The 24,040-nt window shown below is 34.6% G+C and overlaps 1 protein-coding gene across 1 annotated transcript in view; it reads right to left on the bottom strand.

Annotated features, from left to right (window-relative positions):
* Positions 1 to 24,040, bottom strand: part of LOC140151641 (uncharacterized) — a 57,654-nt gene that overhangs the window by 8,860 nt on the left and 24,754 nt on the right. The window contains 3 exon segments of the mRNA XM_072173988.1: positions 3,571 to 3,714; positions 11,379 to 11,539; positions 12,714 to 12,838. Coding sequence (XP_072030089.1) covers positions 3,571 to 3,714; positions 11,379 to 11,539; positions 12,714 to 12,838 — 430 coding nt within the window.

The raw sequence follows: 24,040 nt of genomic DNA, 5'->3' as shown, positions 1-24,040 counted from the left end.
AAAATAAGGGGTGATCCCACGGTGGAGTAATCCAAAGTTAACCATCCCCAAGAAAATAATTGAATTGCTTGTTAACATATCAACCGGACTTGTCTACTCTTGTATAACGTGAACACTAAGAACATCATGGCACTTCTCATGCGTGTACACTCATGCTGGTTGTGTTAAACATGAAAGCAGAAACAAAAAACCCACCCATAGACCCACCTATTTTAATATCTTTACAATAAAGGGTGTAATTTCTTTGTCTTACAGAAGTAAGTTTGCCCATTGTAGAGCTGTCATCACTCTCTCATTCATCTGAGGACTAAGGCAGCCAGAGGTTGTCAGTCACTACAATTACTAACATATTACTCACATATGACACACACACAGACCTATCACAGTTGCCATAGCATACAATTTTAGGTACAACTTGGCTCTTTTTATTTTAAATTGTTCCATGAAACCATAATAGTGGCTACATGTTGAAGAAACAGTCAGTGCTAATTTGATCCCATATATTTTAAATGATTATTCAATTAGAAATAATCATTTGTATTGAGACAATTTTATGTATCAATTGTCAATTTTGTGGTGATCAGGAATCGTATTTGAATACTATCATGGTTTTAAAGATGGTTCATCTTACCAAGCCCTGGACGGCCCAGAGCCGTGACCTGTACCCGCTGGAAGTAGTGCTTGAACTCGCTGGGTACGTGAAGCGCGGCCTCGCCATTTCGTTGTCCAAGGAACTGAGCCAGTTCTAATCTTACCCTCAGCACATTTCCACCCCACCCAATTCCCTGTCATATTTATTGGTCTCGCTATGAGTTTTAAAATATTGGATGATACTGATACGTAGTCGAGTCCAATATTTTAGAACTCATAGCGAGACCAATAAATATTGGGCGTAAAGCATCCAATTTTATCATTATTATGTTCTGGGTCCAATATTTTCACATGCTTGGATTCATCAAAACATAGTAATGTGTAAAGAAGCCCAAATTGGGTGTATCATTTAGTAATAATATAATAAACAAAACATCAATTTAAATGGGGTTTTTAATCTCAATGTCCTAAAATATACATGCATATTAATTCTTGATTACAATTCTCACATGGGTCACCATGTTATTTTTATGGTAGACTTCTTGACAAACAAAGGTTATCATTGGTAAAGTTGGATTTCTATACAAATGAACAATTTCTTTCAAACAAGGTCTTGCCTTATGTCCGACTGATACAAAGTTACATGTACCGTGCCTATTTATAAAATTAAATTGTTGTGGATTCATTTTCATAATTATTTGACATAATTCTCTAAAAACTCTTTATCTGAACCTAGTATCCAAAGCATGTTTCTTTACAAAAGGTTAATGTGAATTTTGTGAACAAAGGAACTAACATAATGTAACACAGGATTACCTTCATGTCTATTTCAAGGGCTAGTAGCTTTTCCAGTGGAAGTATAATCACAGAATAAAAATGCATTTATTATACCTAGAAGAAGAATTCAACATTAGAAATTGGGCTACATATTGGCAATTTGCTCCAACTTTGACAGTGGCTTTGCAATGACTTGGCCTGAAAAATAACCAAACAAACTTGGGAATCATGCAGTCAAAATCCAAAGTCACTCCAGGCAGATTTGCTATAATGTCATGAAACCACAACGCGCAAATTTCATGATTTTTATCCTTCAAATGTGGAACAATCATCAAGTGTTGGCATGTATGTATATGGATGTCCAATGGGTTTTAAAATAAAACAAAGGGGAATTGACATAGTATCACATACATGTTGTTGGGGTCATACCATGGAAACTAGATGTAGTGGCAGGTAGCCCAACTTTTTTCAGAAAGATGTGGTTAAATACTTTTTTCTGAGGCATAAGTAGTCCAATTGGGCAGGAAAGGTGAGGGAGGCAATCTTGGATCCTATATGATACATGGTATCTATTCAATTCATTAAATACACATGCTTAAAAAAATACTATCATCATGCTTCATTCAAAGCCAAGCTAAATATGCTTTAAAAACTAGCATAAACCACCATAATATCACTTTGAATGTCAAGCTCAATCGATAAGGCGTTTGACTATGGTGTGAGAGGTTGCGGGTTCGAACCCTGGTGGTGGTTTAATACGCTCTCGTTGAAAAATTTAATCAGCTTGAAATTCCACCATTCTAGGGAATGTCTAGGGTGTGCACTCTTGAATACAAATTGCATCTTTCCTCATCATACGTTTAATTCCTGGAGCAAGTTTTTAAGTTTTATGTGGCTTGTGTGATAGTCTCTCATTTTGCTTTTTTTCTGTCTTATAAAAGGGGGTAGTCAATTCTGGCCTTATTGGCCTTTCGATCATTTCCATCCATAATCGTTGCGTTTAATCCTTTTTTATAATAATGTATCTAATAAGTATTTGTCTGTTTGTTTGATTGTGGAAAATAAATTTGAAGTTGAAGTCCCTGAGTTGTTGTTAAATGGTTTATGGAATCAAGTGGGGCTGTATTGGTAAGCAACAACACGTAAAGTGTGCTGAGGCTTGTGGATCAGCGTCTAAGCGTTGTGCCTGTACGTAGCGCACTATAAATCACTGCGCCTGTGCCTTTTTAAAGTCAGGCAATCACAAATACTTAATTCAAATTACAATGCTTCATTTTTATCTAGCCCTATAGATGAGTTGACTTCTGACTGACGTCATTGCCTGGCAGTATGCACTTGCATCATCACAATTTCCATTGTTTTTTGCCTGGCAGTATGCACATGCATTATATTTTGTTCAGGGCCTATGCTTTTACCCCCCCCCACATCTCAATAAGGCTATCAGGTTGTATGCAGTTCGCTCACACATATCGATATACCAGTCCCTTGCCTTTGTTGATATCTGTATCATCATCTGAAAAGTCTCTTCACACATGCTTTTTATAAACTATCATCATGCTTCATTCTCAGCCAAAGTCCACCTAGTCCTACAAGGCTACAAAAGCATCATCTATGAATCACCACGGATTGGATATGTTCATAAGTTGTTCTGTAGGGTAAAAGTGCTTCACACATGCTTCTCATTCTAAAACCAAACCCAATATCATGGACATCATCTGTGAAGTCAGTGAATCACCATGGATTGGATATGTCCATAAGTTGCTCTTTAAATGAAAAGTGCATCATACATGCTTCATTCTATCGTGCATCGTTCTAAGCCTACCTTGCCCTACAACATCATCATCTGTAAAGTTAGATAATCCCATGAATCGGATCTATAAAAGTTGTTTTGTCAGTTAGCATGCTCCACACATGCTTCAAACTATCATCATGCTTAACTTTAAGCCAACCTAGCATACATATCACAATCTTTAAAGTGAGGTAGATAATTTCATGTATCAGATCTATATTCATAAGTTGTTCTGTTCAAAGTGCTTCACATGCTTCAAAATATCAACTAGTCCTACAAAATCATCATCAGCTGTGAAGCGAGGTACATGTAGATAATCCACATGAATCAGATCTATGTTCATAATAAGTCATTCTGTTAGTTAGTGCTTCACCCATGCTTCAAATTATCATCATGCTTCATTCTAAGCCCACCTAGCCCTACAATATCATCATCATCATCATCATCACCATCATCATCTGTGAAGTCGGGTAGATAATCCCCATGAATCAGATCTATGTTCATATAGGGCAGCTCAACAGATTCCCCCAGACACCATCTTTTAGCTGATCTACCATCTACTAGGAGTAGGAGAATGAGAGAGATAAACAGAGATGCAAACAATGAGATGAAGACAATGGAGTGAATAAGTAAATGAACAAATTGGATGAAAAATCACGGAGAATATTGGGGGGTATACGAGTTTGGCAAAGTGCTGCTGTTTGTTATTGGTACTGGTGTGTTGAACTAAAATCCTCATTACAGAAAATAGATGCTGAATATCACACACTGCTGAAAATCAAGTACTTCTTCAGCACTTTATAGTTCACAACACCTTGCATAACCGATCACCCTCCATATTTTTAAGAGTGACTCTCCACTCCAGGATTGTATTGAAATAATCATGCACATATATAAAATAAATACACATCAAAATGGAGTGTGTTTGGTCAAATGTGAGATAATTAATGGTTAAAATGTTAGAAATGGTGTATTACACCTGTCTATAGTCTATGAATGGACTGTGATGGCAGACACAGTGTTCCAAGCAAGTGCACTGACTCTGATCATAGAGGTGGCACCAGGAATCTATTTTCGGGGGGAGCAGGGGCAAATAAATTTCTGGGGGGAGGCAAAATCGACCAATTTTGTGCAAAATTGCCACAAGAAGCGGAAATTTACGTAATTTGGGGTTTTTTTGCCTCAAAACGGGAGGGGGTGATGGCAAACTGGGGAGGGCAAGAAAAAAATTTGGGGGCCCCTTGCCCCGGTAGCGCCGCCACTGCTGCTATTACACAATGTACCATAGACTATGTAGACAGGGTCTATGATTCTGGTGCAGTGGTTGATTAATTTCTGAACAAAAAAGCACTATGTGTCTGGACAATGACATTTTCTTCAGACTGCTATTCCCTACGCTCTTCTACTTCAGAAAAACAACAAATTGTATACAAAATATGAAGAGTTCTTGGACAAATGATATTATATATTTGAAATGATATTCTGCTAGTGGAACCTCACATGAGAATAACGCCTATCTCCTTGAAATGTAACAAAAGATACAAATAGAAAATTTTAGTGTCAAACAATGTGTCTACAGAAGCACTTACTAGTAATGTCAATATGGAACGAGAAACAAACAACAGCAACAGGCGAATCACTAGGGATATTTGTTTTTGTCATTGAAAAGGGAAAATTACTTTTTGACTTCTGTCTAATTTTCAAGCATGAAATAGATATAGCAAAGAGCTCACTAAAGTGCTTTGACCATTCCAGAAACCTGAATGTCAAAATGCAATATGTTTTTGTCAATTTTTTTACATACTTAAGTCCGTATGCACAAAAGAGTTAGACTGGGTCTAAAGTTAGACCTGGTCTAAGTGGAATTTAATACCAGGAGATAGGACATTTTCCTTTTATTAATACATTTTCTTAAGTTATTTTTTATTATTTTTGAACTTGGCATTTAAATCTTTAAAATTTGCTAGCTACTCTTGGAAGGAAATAAGAGTAAAGGACCACTCTTGATGGAACTAAATTCCACTTAGACCGGGTCTGGACCTTTAACTTTATAAATCTAATGATATGTATTTTAAAGTGTATACTGGGATGAAAAGCCGATTATCAATTGAAAATTTTTATTTACCTTTCATATTGAAGATATACATTTTTCCCAAAAAGACTTACTTTTTGGTGTTTTCAGTGGCGTCTTAAAGGGGGGGCAGGGGACACAGCCCCCCCCCACTTTTGTTGGTCATTCGGGGGAGATTGGAAGGTCCCATGGAAGGAAAAATCTCTGAGAAACTCTGAGATTTACATATGGTGTGAAAAAGAAGTATTTATGAAAGAGTCTGTCACTTTTGACGGTGCAAAAACATCAAAATTTGCCCCCTCAAAATAGGATACACTCCTAATCAGACTACATTTGGGGGAACTTAACAACTTTGGCCCCCCCCCCCCACTTTCAATGTGCTGCGCACGCCACTGAGTGTTTTGGGGGGAAAATCCATATACGAAAGATCAACATTTTTGATCGATCATTGGCTTTTCATCCCAGCAACATGCACTTTTAATACATATCATTAGATTTATAAAGTTTACTTCGAAGACTGTTAAATATCAGAAGTACATTCCTTGTATTCAGAATGCAATTCAATATGTCTGACGTGCTCTCATGTCCTACAAAAAATACTGTCCAAACGTTCATACCCCAGCCCTTAGTCTTGCTTTCATGTCTTGCATGCACATGTATGTATGTAACATTGTCAGAATAAAACAAATGATTAACAATGAATGTATAAAAGGCACAAATTGATTTGACAGAAAAAAATGTGATGATGGTTTGATGACATGTTTGATGATGATGGAGTTACACGCAAGGTGAATAAATCTTTGATAAATATTAAAAACATGGTTTTTACTTTTAAAATACTTTTATTTTGAATCATGAATGACACCTACAACCGATCTTCCTCCTCAGTACAACAAAACAAAGAAGACTTTCTTACATAATTTTTTTGTTTGCTTTGTTTGCTTTCGAAGACTCAAGGTGCATTTTGACCTTTAACTTTTAAAACTGATGAATACGAACATCATCATCATCATCATCAACAAATTGCACAGAATCCCTGAGGAAATAATTTAATTTTTAGAATGATTTTAAGATGAAACATACATGTATGATGTATTCAAAGTTCACATGAATTGAATGAATGATTGACAAGATCAAAGCCAAGTTAGTAAGTGATTTGATGATAATTAACAACACACAAGTGTCCCCAGAAGTGAGTGAGTTCAGGCGCAAAAACACACCTCAATCTTTGAGTTCAAACTAATAACTTGCATTTTATATTCAGTACGTTAGTGAAAAAAATGCCAAAATATGTATTTATTAAGGGTGTTTTTGGTATACATACATCTTGTAGCCTACTACAGGAATCAACCCCAAAGACTTGTTTAAAGTTTAATTTCAGCCTAACTAGAACTAGCCCCGTTCCACAAACCGCGACGCCTCTCGAATAGCGACCGAAGGGAGCACCAAGCGTAGCTACTATCCTACAGTTGGAAAATCATCATACAGGTATCAGAGTACAGCACAGAAGCCAGTGCTATGCTTCTCCTTTGCAAATCAGTTATCAAAATAAAGACAATAGTGAAATCAAGACTGACAGTTTAGCCTATGCCCATGATTTTAATAGTTAGACTTGTGCCAAGTGTACTTAGTGAATGTTATGTAAGAAAACATGAAAAATATGGAAATTGATTGAATATAACATACAATTTTAACTTGTGTTTCACCTTAGTTCAAACTACATGTAAAGGACTAAGGTAGAGGTGTTTCATCTGGCAATTTAAAATTCTTTCTTTCTTTCTTTCTTTCTTTCTTTCTTTCTTTCTTTCTTTCTTTCTTTCTTTCTTTCTTTCTTTCTTTCTTTCTTTCTTTCTTCTTTCTTTCTTTCTTTCTTTCTTTCTTTCTTTCTTTCTTTCTTTTTCTTTCTTTCTTTCTTTCTTTCTTTCTTTCTTTCTTTCTTTCTTTCTTTCTTTCTTTCTTTCTTTCTTTATTTATTTATTTATTTATTTATTTATTTATTTATTTATTTATTTATTTATTTATTTATTTATTTATTTATTTATTTATTTATTTATTTATTTATTTATTTATTTATTTAAATGTTGTATTTTCTGAAATTAGGAGTAGTCTCCAAGTACAAGGTCATATTAAATCCATATTATCCAAAAATAGTGCTAGGAATCATTTAATATTAGTACAAGCTAAATAAACATAATGCTGTAAGTAGATGCATAGGATGATTGCATTAGTACTTTTCAGTTAACTTTAGTTTTGAGTTGAACTAGTATAAAATACTTTGCCATGGTTGTGTTACTGATCTCAATAATTGATAGGCCTATACCTTACATTAAAACTAAATACATTTCAAAAAACAAATATTAATGCAATTGCAGGCTTGTTTGTGTCTTTTTTTTCTGCAAAAATTAAATGACATGTACATTGATTTGAACTGCATCAAAATCACACAGACATAAACCTCTTATTAAACAAAGCATCAATGATTTTGGTCACCTGCAGACCGCCCCCAAACTCTATCTATTAAAAACCTCCTGCTGCATTTGTATAAAATGCTGGTGATATGCATGATGGGATATCATCTGATAGCAAATGGTCAGTTTAGAGCCGCCTGGATGATGATCTTTGCTCTCTCTCTATTTAAATCAATGTAACTGAAGTGTTAAATGCAATTAGGATAATTATGCAGGTTTGTTTACCATTGCGATTGATTCCTTCTTGCAGTGATATCTGCACATATTTAATTAACATGACTGTTATCCGCATAATTTGTAATTTCATAACATGTTATTTAATTACCCACCTTGATTTGATATCTTTATTTGTGAAATATTTCTAACACTTTTAAATTTTAGTTGTTAATGGAATAAAACTGCTCAACTAAAATGCAACATTCATTTTCAAAACTTCCCAAACTACAAAACATCCTGCATGTAGGCCTATATTTTAAATGTGGTAAAATGGCACACACTTGACACTGTGAATAAATCTTGCTTTTTACTTTTAGTTATACTATTAAAGCGAGCACTTCCATACAAATACAGTTTGCTCTTTATATTAGCTTACAAAAATAATATTTTCATTATTATAGATGCTTTTAAATTTATGGAAGCTCTAAGTGGATATAGAGGGCAAACATAAATCAGGTGTAAAAAATATATTTTACAGTAGTCTAGCACAATTAAATCAGGAATCATTAACACTTCAGTAAGCAGTAACAAAAATCTTAATGAAGACACCAAAACACTTTTAATTAAAAGTGGCATTGCAGCAACATTACTCTGCCTGTTGTTACAGGCAAATTAATAAAAAACAATATTTTCTTTTCATCATTAATTAATTAATCAACCAAAAAATGAAAACAAAGAAATTGCTTGACTCTATTAGGATAGCTTTCAAAGAGTGCAAATTCATAAGAATAAAACCTAAGCATCTAAGTTATCATTTTGCGGCCTTGACAACTGATATCATTAATCTATTTTCGTTATAAATTAAAAATTGTACTTCAATTTTAACAGATAAAAATGCTACACTGCTTTTGTTTGTCACAAATATTTTCTTTTTGTGTAGCTTGTCGATTATTTGATTAACAATTTCAATATGCATCTGCAATTCCAATTTTTTCCCAAATTTGTTTTTAAAATGTTCCATCTGTGACTTCCCACACATAAGACTAAGCAAAACTTTATACAGAGAGCCCCACATAAATATTCAATATTTTATATACATATTTGAAATGTACCTGAGAAATTGATGAAATTTGTACTCTAAGCATGTGTAAGATGGTTCTAAATGTTGATGAGAGGTTCTTAGGAAAGCTCAAATGAATTAGTTAAATACTAATGGCTATTATTTTATTTGTTGACATGTTTGTTTATTTGTTGTTGGGCTTTTTCAGCCATGCATGTTACACTACGCAATTGTGTAAAAAATTGTACATATTGATATGTTTATATTATTGCATTCAAGCCATGATGTTCTAAATATAGCACGGTTTCTTGGAAGAGTCTAACAGTCTCAGCACTTACAACTGTGATATAGGATATAAACACTTGTATTAGTGTGTGCATTTTACCTACGTCTGTCTTGTACGTAGGCAGGTAGGTAACAGTATGACTGATGGTGTACAGCAATACTCAAAACCAATTGATATCTACTAATTGAATATGGCTCAATCAATTGTTGGGCACTGTCGTTGCTTGACTCAGTTGATTATTATTGCACAACAAATCTGAAAATTAGAAATTACTGTTATTGTACCAGATGCATGTAAGTGTACAAGAGGGTGTGTGGGGGTAGGCGTGGGGGTGTGGGGGCAGGTAGGGGTGTGTATGTCGGGGTGTTTCTGGGTGTGTGTGGGGGGTGAGTGTTTATGTGCATGTAGGGGCGTGTGTACACGAAACAGACTGTATGGCATGTAAATTTATAAAAGAATACAACGATCCATAATAAATTCATTGTATCATGAAAGTGTCACATCCTTTATGGCATCAATTTCCTGGAAATGCTGATCACTTGAGACTCTATATTGCACGTTCTTATGTTGTTCTATGCATACAACCTTAGTTTGTGTTTTCTTTCTTCTAAATCAAAATTACAATTTTATATGTGTGTGAGCCAAAAGATAGCACACTCATTTAATGTTTCAAAGAACCTCAAAAATTACATGTAAATGGTCTAGTGTAGGCACCCTCCTATTGACAAAAAGGCCCAGGTATCAGGATAAAATGTAAACATATGCCCAAGAAATGCCAAATTGTATAAACAAAAGGACCACTTTTTCATGTTAAACATTCAAATTATCACCCAAATGTCCATATTTATGTGGTCAAGTCCAGTTTTTGCATGTAAATTGATTAAGGAAAACAATCCTGAATACCCAGATGGTCTAGTGGTTCCTGAGTTATTGACCAACAAATAGAAAGCCTACACATATGAAACATAACTGGTAGATTTGACTTCCTTGATAACTGGGATAATTGCTCCTCAAAGCAAGAGCCATGCACTACTTTTCACATATAAAAGTTGTGTTTTCGAAGAAAAATAAATAAATAAACAAGATATATACAAATGCAATATACTTGTAACAAAAACTTGATGATGTCCTGAAAAAAAGATGAACAGGTTATTATGAGAATATAATAAGAGATGGCTGAAGTTTACCACAGTTAAAGTTCCATGACCCATTTGTCACATGCAAATCTCCCACTTTACCCAATCAAAAGGAAGATTTTGCAGGGTCTAGCAAGGTTGAAAAATGTGGGACGGCTACCAAAATGTGAGGCGACCAAAATACAAACACCAAAATTGGAATAACGCTATTACAAAAGACAACTAATTTCTCAAAAACTGGGGCAACCATGGCTTCCCTAGCCACCTTGCTTGCTACGGCCCTGAGAGTTTAGCACCAAAAGACAGCTCTATTTTTCACATAACCCAGTAAAATGTTAGGCCTGAAATATGTTTTGTGTAGATGGTATGAATAAAACATGGTAGCAGGCACGGTGCACAACACAAATACATGTACTGTTCTATGGACCACTTTGAAATACACTTTTGTTCCTGAAGTCAAAACTACTGAAGCAATTTTAAGTGAGTCCAAGGGGAGCAAGTCCTACCAGCCATAGCAGTGTTTATGCTCAAAAATTTAGACAAGTAAAGATGACACTCAAGAGGAAACATATGGGTTCTATAAAGGAGACCCTAAGGCTTGATATAAGGGGTGTCATTTACAATGTCCCATATGTATGATTTTTCTTGAGAGGGGAAAACACCCAAAACATGTGTTTTGTTTTGTTATATTTCCAGCATGAATTCAAGAAACACAAGACCTATGCAAGTATTTCCTATAAGATCAATGTATTGTTTAAACTGCCGGTTTTTTGGATAAATTTGGGAAAATATGGCTCCTGCTGCCCTACCTTACCTTAAAACTTGGAATATGAATGTTTGAATGATGGGCCTCCATGTGTGGCGGAAATCACTATGTGATTAAATCGGACCACCCCCTTTCATTTGTTTACTATCAGATACAAACCTCAGAGATGCCAGTCAGTGTTGTCAAAAAATCCTGAAATGGCAAAAAATTTCTTGAAAAATGTACTTTGCTCAGGATCATCAGAGTAAAATTTCCTGAAACCTTCAGTCAGATCTTACCTTGTTGGGGTATTTGAATCTGTAGATTTGGTTTAGGTCTAGACGGCAAGGCTGCAGTTGTTGTTGTTGTTGCCGCCGTCGTTGATGTCGGTGAAGATGACGACACTTGTGTTTGTTCTGCTGCTGCTGCTGTATTAACAGCCGGGACTGTGGGTAACGGTCTGCAAGGAAACACATAGAAATCAATGATTAATCATGGGAATTCCCACCAAAAATACAGGAAGAAATAGAAACTCTGGGGATTCCTACATCTTCTGAAATATTTCATTTTGAGAACAGTTCCAATTGATTTCACCAATGTAAATATGTAAAAAATAATATATTCCTTATTTTATTCTAGGATTAATTGATTTTTGGGAATACCATGCTGTCTATGTTAAATAAGAAGTATTGGTGATGTCATGAATATCTAGAACAGCCCATTGTTAATTAAAAATATGAATCTGGATACATCTTTGTCATTAACATAATTGATTGATTTGTGGCATCCGATGGAGCACCGCATCACTGATCAAGTCTCACTAACATCCGGTTGCCCTAATTCTCTTAATAGCCTCCTGATTTATTTCAGTTAAAGTCTATGTAAAACATTGACTATGACCTTTGCATGTAAGATGGTTAGGTCATGGTTGATGGAGACGACATTGACAAATCACCTAGTGCTGGCTTTAGAGAAATTTATGTTAGGAGTAAAATGTTACATGGAATGTGTGAATTATTTCACTAAGATCTATGAGGGAAAATTAGACTAGAGTTTTTCAATGGGTGTACAGTGTAGAGGTTCAAATGCATGATCTTGTCACTTCTGTAGGTTAACATCACATTGGGCTTTCATTCCATTTAGGTGTAAGTTGGGACATGTGTAAAACATGACAAATATAGCAAAAAAAGCAAGTTAAAAAATCAATGTATCTCATAGTATATGATCATATATTGTGGCTTTAGGGATTGAAAAATGTCCATCAAAGGTGCAAAATATACACATATGGGATGATTTTTATTAATAATTTGATGGCAAACTCATGAGTCTCAATTATACGTATACTGAAAGAGGTGTTTGGAAAACTGGTCAAATGTGTAAACCATCAATAACTAATATAGGTGTGGGATAGGGTTGTATAGTGAGGGATGGGTGGTGTCCCTGCCAGTGTAGGGTAGGTAACATCCAGTATTTTACATGTATTATATTTACATCTCTATTAAATGACACTGGGTCTGGGGTCGTAGTATGGGACAGCCTGTCCTCCATCACTACCCCAGACAGGGTGTTGTTGTGGTAGTGATGGTGGTATGTGAGTGGTGAGGTGTGGTTTTTAAGTGGAGGCAGGTACCTACCTAATATTTCTATCTCCGTTTGATCTAGCTGCTGCTGGTCTCATACAATTATGAATATTGGTTAGCCATGAACGCATATCTTGCATACTCTGTGCTTCTATCACATATTCTAAGTTGTTCTCGGCCTGGAATGGGAGACAAACAGAATAAAACAGTTACAAGTTTATGCCAATAACATATTACATTATTATTAAACCCAGATGCATGAATGGCAAACAATATGATTAGGTGTTTATGTGACACGATCTGATCCATGGGCTAAAGGAGGCATTTTTGAAAATTGAGTTACCGGGGTACTATTATTATTACCTTAAACAAAAGATAAGCTATCTAATACTGAAAACAGCAAAGGTCTAGCATATTTGGTTCTGAAGTTCTGAAGTTTTGTGATGTCTATTTTCCTATGTATTTTATTGTTTTTTATTCCATATTTTTGCCTTTATCTCAGTTTCAAATGTGCCGCCTTTGGCCTCCATCGACCAGATTGTGTCACATATACAGTTTACATGCTACAATACAAAAAATGTTGAAACTTGTAATTGTATCTTATAATTTATACAAATATTGGCAAGTTTTTTTCATGAAGTTACTTTTTAGATGTGTCAGTTAATAAAATCTGAATATCTTTCCCATTCCCGAGTTTTTGTTGAAAAAGGTTAAGACATAATAATACCTCTGGGGGAGGTATAAAAAGGAAGACAAAAAAAATATTAACTAAAATTATGAATTTCATGATAATACAAAACATCAAGTAAATTTGCTTTGTAGTATCATATAAAAGAAATACTGCAATCTCAAAAAAAATCCATAAATTTTTAAAAATAATGCAAACTTCACAAAATCAATTATAAGCCTTAGGCACAATTCTTGACCACATACAGTATCATCAGCAATCAAAACATAATACATTCACAAATTTCCTAATACTCTCTGCAATTTGGAAAGAAAACATCTAATTTGGTAAAAATGGGATTAACAATGAATTTAGCCAAACCTCAAATTATATTCTGATGATTGACCAATCAAATCAGTGGTCAAGTAAACAATAAATTGACCAAAAGGGCACATAACTAACCATGGACGGCAGATGTTCATCATTTTGTGATGTATCTTCAAACTAGCTGACTCACAACCAAAAAGTGTTTCATCATCAGGGTCCAATCTTGTTAGTTCATTTATCAACAATTATGATAATATTTTGACTATTGATTATCATCATACCCTTGTTGTTGTAGTGTACCAACTTGGAAACCCTTCAGCAGAATATTGAAGTATTGAGTAGGTCAACATACAAAAACTATTTCATTGGTACCCTTTATAAATAGAGCCACAGAGCATAAATAAAACGCATCTCCTTGCATTAGTTCTACAACACAGTACTTCAATTCTTGTAGAATGGACCTAGAAGTAGAACAGTTTTTTATGAATTTCACAGGAATTGCAAAGAGCTCAATAATGCAATTAAAAATGGGAATTATCTGCATAATTGCTATCTACTGAAGATAAACCACTGCAACTGAACATGCATGTCAATCACCATGTCATTATGTTGCTTGTGCTTTGTTTATTGGTGTTATCATGTACCGGTACCTCATTTTTCCATTTTTGTTTTGTTTTATCACTTCGTATCATCTTACTTTACATATAAAATATGACTTTGCTATTATCGTGAATCATCATTTATGAGCATGTTTTGACAAAATGCATGGTACATTTTTCGCCAGCCCATTCGGGGCTGGATCTGTTTCAGGTTTGGGGTCAGTTTACTCAAGAGATTATATTTTAGTGGTATTGGAATGATTTTTTTTTTAAAATATTTTAATTCGATTTGTTAGGAAAAGTAAGTATGTTTTGCCGTTTCAACGAACAAAAACGAGTGAGTATTACCAAAGTTATGTTTGAATTAATATGACTTTAAAAGTTTTAGGTATAGGCCTAAAATGTAACAATAATAGTTAATATACAGCATCATATGGTCAGCAGAAGAAAAGTATGTCATTTCAGTGTCTTTGACCGGGGTCCTTGACCACTGAACAGCGTGATATCACAGATGTGGTGATATCATGTTGATAACAGATCTAAGAATCAAAATCTTCATCATATGGACCATATTGATGTCAAAGTAATTATCTATCCTATCCTGTGTCGTTTTATGGATAAAAATGACTCAAAATGCTATTGATGAAATAGTTGCTATCATGAACATCAGTTTTGCCTTTTCAACGGGAAAAATCCGATGCAAAATAAAGTTTTTAGGGCCTAGCTATAATATGGGCATAATTTATGCATGTAGGCCTATAGTATTGAACAATGTACCCATTTGACATGCACTTATAGATAAATAAATTGTCTTACTTTATTAATTTAATAACTTCTATGTTATAAATAAAATGACACATAACGTAAGTGAAGCTACTTTCTATCTTTTTATTTGATTCATAAACTTACAGTCAAAACACACAAGAGTGAAGATTGCAGTGAGTAATCAGTCCTTTATACATGTTCTTGCCACCATCTATCATATAGTAAACTATACATTGCGACTTAATATCAAATTATTTTAAAATAAAAAATGTACATGTAAGGTGAGTTTATATTATGTTATATGGCGAATTTAAGGAGTATTTCGTGATCCTAGCATCCTCTTTTTATGACATTTTTCATTAGATATCCACACAAAAAGCTTATTCTAAAAAATTTCAGTTGATTCCGATTTTGCCTTTCCGAGTTATGCATGGTTATGTGTACACAATGTGTTGCAATTTTGTTCTGGTATACCAGAACGAAATTCAAATTTCACGATTACTTTGCTAACGAATTAATCTGCAAGAAATATTTTGTACATAAACATTATGTAGCCAGAGGTTTCAGTGATATAAAAATCTCAACTTTTTTGAGAAAAGTTAGGGGATGATGATGTGGATCACGAAATGCCCTTTTAACTAAAACCTGCAGTCAGTGCAGTGTAGTATTTGTGACGTGGTATATCGAAAGCAGACACTTTTGGGCAGGATCGTAAATGGAGAAATAGCCAAAAATCTACCCGGGGTGATTTTTTCACGATTTGGGTTTATGATGTTATTAATGTTTAAAATATTGTCTGATCGTTTCAGACCGGAATATAACTGGCATGTTGTATTTTTGAGACATTTTTCAAGGTAATTCCTATACTCTCAACATTGTCAATAATATTTTTAAAGGCAGCTTATCTATTATTAATATTAAAGGCCCATTCAGTAATTTGCTCATCCGGACGATCGTAAAAATCATCAAAATTTTGGTACCGTACCTTTGTTATTACATAGATGTGCTAAGTCTGCGAATGGTTCAGCCAAAAGCCGTGTAGGCCTATTTAAGACAAAATAAGACATTTTACACGAATCTGTATTTTTAGATACTGACAGTATCTAAAATTAGCTACAAGTATTTGAATGGCGGGGCTTGAACTTCGTCAGTACTGCTGTTTTCTTCATTTTTGCCAAATTTGGCATTTCAAAAATACCAAATGACAATTTGAATGACTTAGGCCTATCCTTCTCTTTTAAGCAATTTATATTTTTAAAGGCAGCTTATCTATTATTAATATTAAAGGCCCATTCAGTGATTTGCTCATCCGGACGATCGTAAAAATCATCAAAATTTTGGTACCGTACCTTTGTTATTACATAGATGTGCTAAGTCTGCGAATGGTTCAGCCAAAAGCCGTGTAGGCCTATTTAAGACAAAATAAGACATTTTACACGAATCTGTATTTTTAGATACTGACAGTATCAAAAATACCAAATGACAATTTGAATGACTTAGGCCTATCCTTCTCTTTTAAGCAATTTATAAACAATTTTAATTTTTTACTCTTGCACTGGGATCACTGAATGGGTCTTTAAGAAATGTGGCGTATCATGTCAAAAACAGACATCTTTTGGACAGCTTATAAATTTGGAGGCTTTCACATAAAGAGCTATTTTGCTCCACAACTGCCCGTTTTCCCCAATAAAATCGGACATTCCTAAGCGAAGAAATTGAGTTAAGTAAGTTATGGTATTAAAAATTGAAAATTGAAATATCGTGGGTAAAAAGCTGAAAAGACAAATAAAACCAGAACAGAACAATTTAGAGAACAATAATGAATTAATAATAATGAACAATAATGAATTAAAGAGTTGACAGGAGATTAGGAGTTAATGTTTTCTGCAGTTTCAGTGTACATCTTCTCACCGTTGATGGTTTGGTGGACTGTCATGTAACATGGATGTAGTAAGTCGTGATCCTAAAAATGCCTTTCACATTGACCAAAACTAATTACAAGACCTCTTCTACATTGAGGCTGGCTTTCCCTTTTAAAGGGAATTTTTATTGATGGTCAATTTTGCTTTGACATACTGGCCAAATTGAATTGAAAGAGTGATTTAATTGGGCGAATGGGTAGAAGGAAACCATACTGTGGTAGATGATAATGGTACAAGGCAAATGATTCTCCATTTTGTTTTGATATCCTCTTTAATATTTAATAAAGAAAGTTTTTAAAGGCCTATTCAGTGATCCCAAGCAAAGATGTAAACAAAATTTAAATTGTATTGCCTAAAGTGTAGGGTAAGTTAATAAAATTGTCATTGGGTATTATTTGATATGACAAATTTGTCAAAAAACAAGGAAAACAGCAGTACTGACAAAGCTGAAGTATGTAAAATGTCTTATTTTGTCTTTAATACATGGCTTCCGGCTTAACCACTAGCAGGCCATGTTAGCACATCTATAACACTAACAAAGGTGCCAAAATCTGCAGTTTGATGATTTTTATAATCATCATACATGTATGATATAGGCCTTTAATGAATTTTGTGATGACACATCACTTCTCAAAACATTCCAATTTGCACCAAATATTAAATTATGAATTAATATTCTGATGACCTGATGCGGTGTTTTGCGCACTTCATTGTTACTGCGTAGTTCACCATGCACGTGGGAGATGTTTACTAACGATGTGCGCATCGGTGTGTCATAATTAGGATTAAATTGCAAGGTTTTCTGGATTTATCGAAGAGGTGAATTGAGGTGTCATTTTATACCTTGTGATATGGATATATAACTACTGTAACAGAAAAAAACATTTTGTTATTTCACAAGATCAGCTTCATTCAGTTAGAATGGATCACATTAATAAACGAATCATATCTAACATTAAAATGTTATGTGCACATGACTATTGATACTGAATCATAAAATTTACTGCATAATATAAGAAAAAATGCTATTTCATAAGAACATATTAGTATGACTATGACCTGTGCTGGCTACAGCTAAAATAAATACTAAAATGTCAACAGCCATGAGATCATTATCATGAATTCACTTAAGGTGTTCTTTGTAAATAAATTTAATTCAGACTTAAAAAACTACAATACTAAGGCAACAAAAACAACCCTATTCTACAGACAGGCGGACTTTCCAAGTAGGGTCGGTCGGTCAGGATTTTTTTTTTCTCGAATAGTTTAGTTTGCACATAAAAATATCAAAATGCAGTGTGTGGTGTAAAAGGGTAACCCCGAACAGGCACACAGGCCCACTAGACAGGGTCCCTTATACACAAACCAAATAAAAGAACTAAAATTACACAGTACATAATTATAAACACATTTAATATACATTAAAAATAAAATACAATACCATAAACGTTCGCCTAATGGCGCACCTAAGCTCATTTGCCTTGGGGTAAATTTCATGTACAAAATGAGAGCTCCCTCGTCTAAAAATCCCAACAAGAATTAAGGGTATGTGCCCTTTTGCTGGTGGGATTTTTTTATGGGAGGGCACTTTTAATAGTTTATGTCTAAAATTCCAGTTATGCCAAGGGAACCCATAGCGCCATTAGGCGAACGTTTACGGTATAATACTAAGATTGAGTTGCCAAATATAGAGTCAAGATAGCGCAGAGTTCATGTAAGCACTAGTGTCATTGCACAAGATATGTATATTGACAAGTTGATTTGAGATGTGGTGGTTAAGGGGGTACTACACCCCTGCCCAAATTTGTGCCTATTTTTTGCATTTTTCTCAAAAATTATAGCACATTGGTGACAAGTAAGATATGTATATTATAGGGGCAAGGACTACAACTACTGTACTGAAAATTCAGCAACTCAAGGCAAGTAGTTATTGATTTATTGATCAAATATTGGTTTTCCCTCATTTTTGACTGTAACTCCACAACCATTGTCTGTGCTGAAATAAAATTTCCAGTGCAGTATTTGTAGTCCTTGCCCCTATAATATACATATCTTACTTGTCATTTTTGAGAAAAATGCAAAAATAGGCGCAAAATTGAGCAGGGGTGTAGTACCCCTTAAGAAGCTCAGATTTGAAACATTTGAAAACTTGAACATTCCTAACGTCAGCAGGGAGACATATACCACTTTTTTTAAACTTTCTTATTTCACAAAATTTCAGTCAAAAGCAATCCACTTGCCAAATAAATGGATAGTTTTACTAAATGTGCATTTTATAACACAAAATCTGGGTTGGTCAGTTCCACAGATCAGAGTTTTTTTTTCTGTTGCAAAACAGAAATTTTACCAAATGACCACCAGTTGCAGTACAAATTCCTTGAGATTTTACCTCCCAAATTTGTACTCCATTAACACATTTGCTGCAGAGTGGAACCATGTGTGATGTGTGTTGTCATACTCTGAAAAACTTGTGGTTGAAAAAAATCTTTTCTGAGAAACACAGATGCACCTAAAATATTTCATTGCTTATTTCTGGCCCACTGAGCTAAAGGGTAATCATCGTAGGCATACTGTCTGAGAAATTAAAGGAAATTGTCAAATATATGAACCATACTGGAAAAACCATCTTCACAAAAATAGAAAAGGACATTAGATAAAATCACAGGAAGTGTCAAGGTGTGATCAGGAATTTGATATGGATCCACAAAGGGCACGGGGCAAGCTCAAGAACAAAATAGTACCTGGGTATCATACACATAACCACAAGTTCAACTAGAAACCACAGTTGTGTTTGACCAAACACGAATATCTATGCCCGTGACCACACCTAACCTCCCTTCCCCTATTCACAAAAAAAAATGCCTACACATTCCCTTTTAAGGGAGTTTTTGTCAAGTGATCAATTTCCTTGACGTGCGATTCGGTCATTATCATTGTAAACCCATGTAGCTAACAAAATACTACCTATTATGCTACACTGTGTTAATAGGTCGTACCTATTTTGCTTTTTAAAGCCTTTGAACTTTAACCTCTGGGGTTGTGGCTACCACAGAATACATCTAGGGTCATGGGCCATCATTGTACCAAATATGAACCATGAGGGCGCTGTAGTTCTTGAGCTAGAGCTGTTTGAAATTTTACACATATTGCTCCCTGTAGCCCATGACCTTTGACCTCTGGGGTCGATGTTACTGCAGAAAATATCTAAGGGTAATGGGCCATCGTTGTACCAAGTATGAACCCTGAGGGCGCTATAGTTCTTGAGCATAAGCTGTTTTAAAAGTTTACACATATTCCTCCCTATAGCCTATGACCTTTGACCTCTGGGGTCGTGGCTACCATAGGTTACATTTAGGGGTCATGGGTCATCATTATACTAAGTATGAACCCTGAGGGCGCTATAGTTCTTGAGCTAGAGCTGTTTGAAATTTTACACATATTGCCCCCTGTAGCCCATGACCTTTGACCTCTGGGGTCGGGGTACCCTAGGATGATGCTAGGGGTCACGGGCCATCACTATACCAAGTCTGGGCCCCGAGGCTACCTAGATTCTTGAGTTAGAGGGGTGCAAAAAGTGGTCTTAAGAAGGAGAAGAAGTCGAAGACTAAACACAACAAATACAATATCTATGCCCCGTTGCACGGGCATAGATAATTTCCGAGAAGTTTCCATCAAAATGCTACATTGTGATGGTGACATTTAATATTTTTGACATTTAAGACTTGTTTCCTTTGATTGTGTCACATATTTGTACAGAATCCATCCTTCTTTAAAAATATAGGTCTGAATTTAACAATAGATTTGAATTATAGACAAACATATGAACATCCTTATCATGCCAGTTTCATACATTTTGTATGTTAAATTGTTCATGCATTTGGCCTATAATGTACATGTATGAATAAAATTAAAAACCACTGTTTTGAGCAAGTATGATACTTCACTTTTGCAACCCTCATATTTCACAGAATTTGCATTAAATACCACTGCTTTGAGCAAGTATGATCCTTTACTTCCGCAACCCTCATATTCCACAGGATCTGCATGACTTACTTTGGTCTACAAGCTGTAGTTCTTCATCTCATGCCAAAAAGAGAATGAATTAATTCAGAGTTAAAATATACAAAATGGATTCTGTTATTAATTAATGCAGGTATGCAACCATAGACCACATCATTATTTTGTGAATTAAATCTAAATATTTTGAACTACTGGATGAATAATCTACATGTACACCAAGATACATAGACCACATCCCTTAAAGGTGTATGATGCAACTTAGTCACAGTGTGATATAAATTCAAGAAGACATGCAGCAGACTTAGGAAACCCTGTGTAATGATGAGCAAACTTGACTCACTGGTCATGTCCACAGTTATCCATACCACGGAAATATCTTGAAGATAAGATTTTAGATGTGTGTGAGATTGCAAATGATGACTATTCTGCAATGCTCTCAAGATTTCTAAACATCACATTTCACCAGGGCAAAATATTGTAGTTTGATTTTGGTTCGGTCATTGATCAAAATTCAATTCTGTCATCGATATAAACAAGTACATGTACTGTATATATATCCATGATTTGGGTCAATGTTATTGAAATTGTTTCAAAATCTGTCACTGCATTGGGCTATTCCAGAAAATAGATTTCGGATTTCCAGACTTTTTGTCCAGTCGTGATTGTTGGAAATCCATACTTTTAAAGTGTCCAAAGGCGAAAAAATCCAGCAGAAAAATAGTCCAAAGTCAGAAATCCTGAATTTGGGAGATCATTTAAGACATTTTGGATTTCCAAGCTTTTTCAAGCGACAATGGCAACTGGAATTCCAGTCGTTTTTGAAAAGCAGACTTGGAAACCCTTTGGACATTTCTCTGTTGGGGGTGTGCATTTATTTTCTGGAATACCCCATTAGGACTTACCATATATTTTGTAAATGGACATGTTATGAAATTCATGTTTACCAACTTGCGACTATTTTTGATGAAATATCTTCCTTTAAAATCCTAACCATGGATCCTAGAGAGGAACTAGGATCTAAGTCTGCCAAATATATAGACTGATGGTAAAATCTTAAGATTTTTTTTCCTGTATGAACTTGGCAGCTATTATCTTTATTGGCCACATACAGGATTGATCACCAGGTAATGGGACACTCGCTGAGTTCAATCTGCAACCTAGAACACCTTAACATGTTACACAATGTGTCTCAAGTCCCTGAAAGATATATTTTTATTTATTTATTCCTCTCATTCTGCTGATAGTTTCAGATACTGCATAAAAATGAAACAAGCTGCTCAAGTTAGTCTTTTTGCTGCTATGGATAGAGTAAACATACTAGTAATCAAATGTGGTCCCTCTCTTTTGCTTCTGATAAAACTCCAGAAGGCACTCACTTTACTCTAGTATGATAGTCTGATTCTATCATTGATCCAATTTATTCTCCTCTGGAGAGAGGTCACAGGGACTGGACCCATAGCTGTCTGATTTACCACAGGTGACAAATTGACAGAAAGTGGGAAATGTTGAACTCCTTCCCTTCAGTGTTTCCTACATGTAATTGTAAAAGCAACATGGAGCTAAAGTTTGTTTGGTTTATATATTAGGGCGGAAATTATTTGGTTTTTGTTACTGCGCGCTTCAATAAAGTCCCAACTAAGCGTGCGCCAGTCAAACATTACGCAACGCACAACTAGCGTAAGTACAGCACCCAACAGCATGCACACCATTCTATATCAATACACGGTGTTATGAGTCTTATTTTTTCCGCCTTATATAAGCTGAACAAACTTTACATGAAAGATTGCATTGTGCACGCTTTTCAGCCCTTCAACTTTTGTAAGCTTGACTTAAAGTAGGCGGGCGGACAGGCAGGCAGGTAAGATTCAACTTCAGTTGAAGTAAATATGGAATGTGTGAATAATATAAGTTGTAACATAACATGTGTTAATGCATACTGTACAATGTAAGATGTAACAAATAATATAATTTTCTGCAGATTTCTGCAATGTTCTGCTATGATTCATACAGAGCCTAAGTTGTGCAATATTGACTGTAAATTGCTGTGCACGATATCACATGACTATTGGAAAAAATGAAAATAGTATCCATGGCAAATCAAATTGTATTTATACATATATAAATTATGTCGGTATTACCCAATTGAATAACCTACTGCTTATTCAATTGCACCGGCAGTCCTTTCCCTTTTCATAATGTCATATGTGTCAACCCACTGATTTTCACATAAGCAATAATATAATTTGTGACGTGTCAAATCAAAAGGAACCTTAAATCAGAAAAGTATGTAATAATATAATCAACTTGCAAAATATTTTTAACAAAATAATTTTCAAAAGTATCCCCTGAAATTTAAAAACAAGATGTCATTTGAAATCTTTGTCTTTATTCTTTCAAGTAAAGTTAAAATCTCAATACTTTTCTTTTGATATGAATTAAAAGTGTCACATTTTATTATTAAAATTTTGTCAATTAATTATAGACCACAGTTATTTTCTGACCTATATGGTTGTATGTGTATGCCATTAAAACTGTAAAATAAAACAAAACACAAAACTGCTCAGAACAGCAAAATGAGCAAAAAATTAACCCTGTTAAATTATCTCCCTATACAGAACCTTTATTTGTTTTCATTTCCATATCTGGATTTTCCTTTAGAATATTGCAGACCCACCAGACTGACAGATACTAAAAGTGCTCCATAACTGAATTTTTATTTTTTTATCATTTATTTCCCCTTTTTTGTGAAAGCCCAATTTTGCCTATGAACTTCTTGTATGAATATTAAATATTACTTGAACTTTTACTGAACAGAAACAGTGCATCATCATATTTAGTAAATCAAACAGTTCACACTTGCCGCGTTTTGTAACTCAAATCCACGTTTAAAGGCACAGAAATATATTTTGGAATTTCTATCATTTATTGAAATTAAAGAACTTCTGGTAACATGGTCCATTATCTGTGATTATTTATCAATATTTATATTTTTTTTCAATTCTTTGTGTAATGGCTTAGCAAAGCAGGTTGTGAATCTGAATTAAGTTAAATGCATGGTTTATACTTTTAATTCTCTTGTTT

This window comes from Amphiura filiformis, chromosome 1 (genome assembly GCF_039555335.1).
Source record: "Amphiura filiformis chromosome 1, Afil_fr2py, whole genome shotgun sequence".
Classification (NCBI taxonomy): domain Eukaryota; kingdom Metazoa; phylum Echinodermata; class Ophiuroidea; order Amphilepidida; family Amphiuridae; genus Amphiura; species Amphiura filiformis.
The sequence above is the reverse complement of the archived record's forward strand: the minus strand, read 5'-3'. Positions and strand labels throughout refer to the sequence as shown.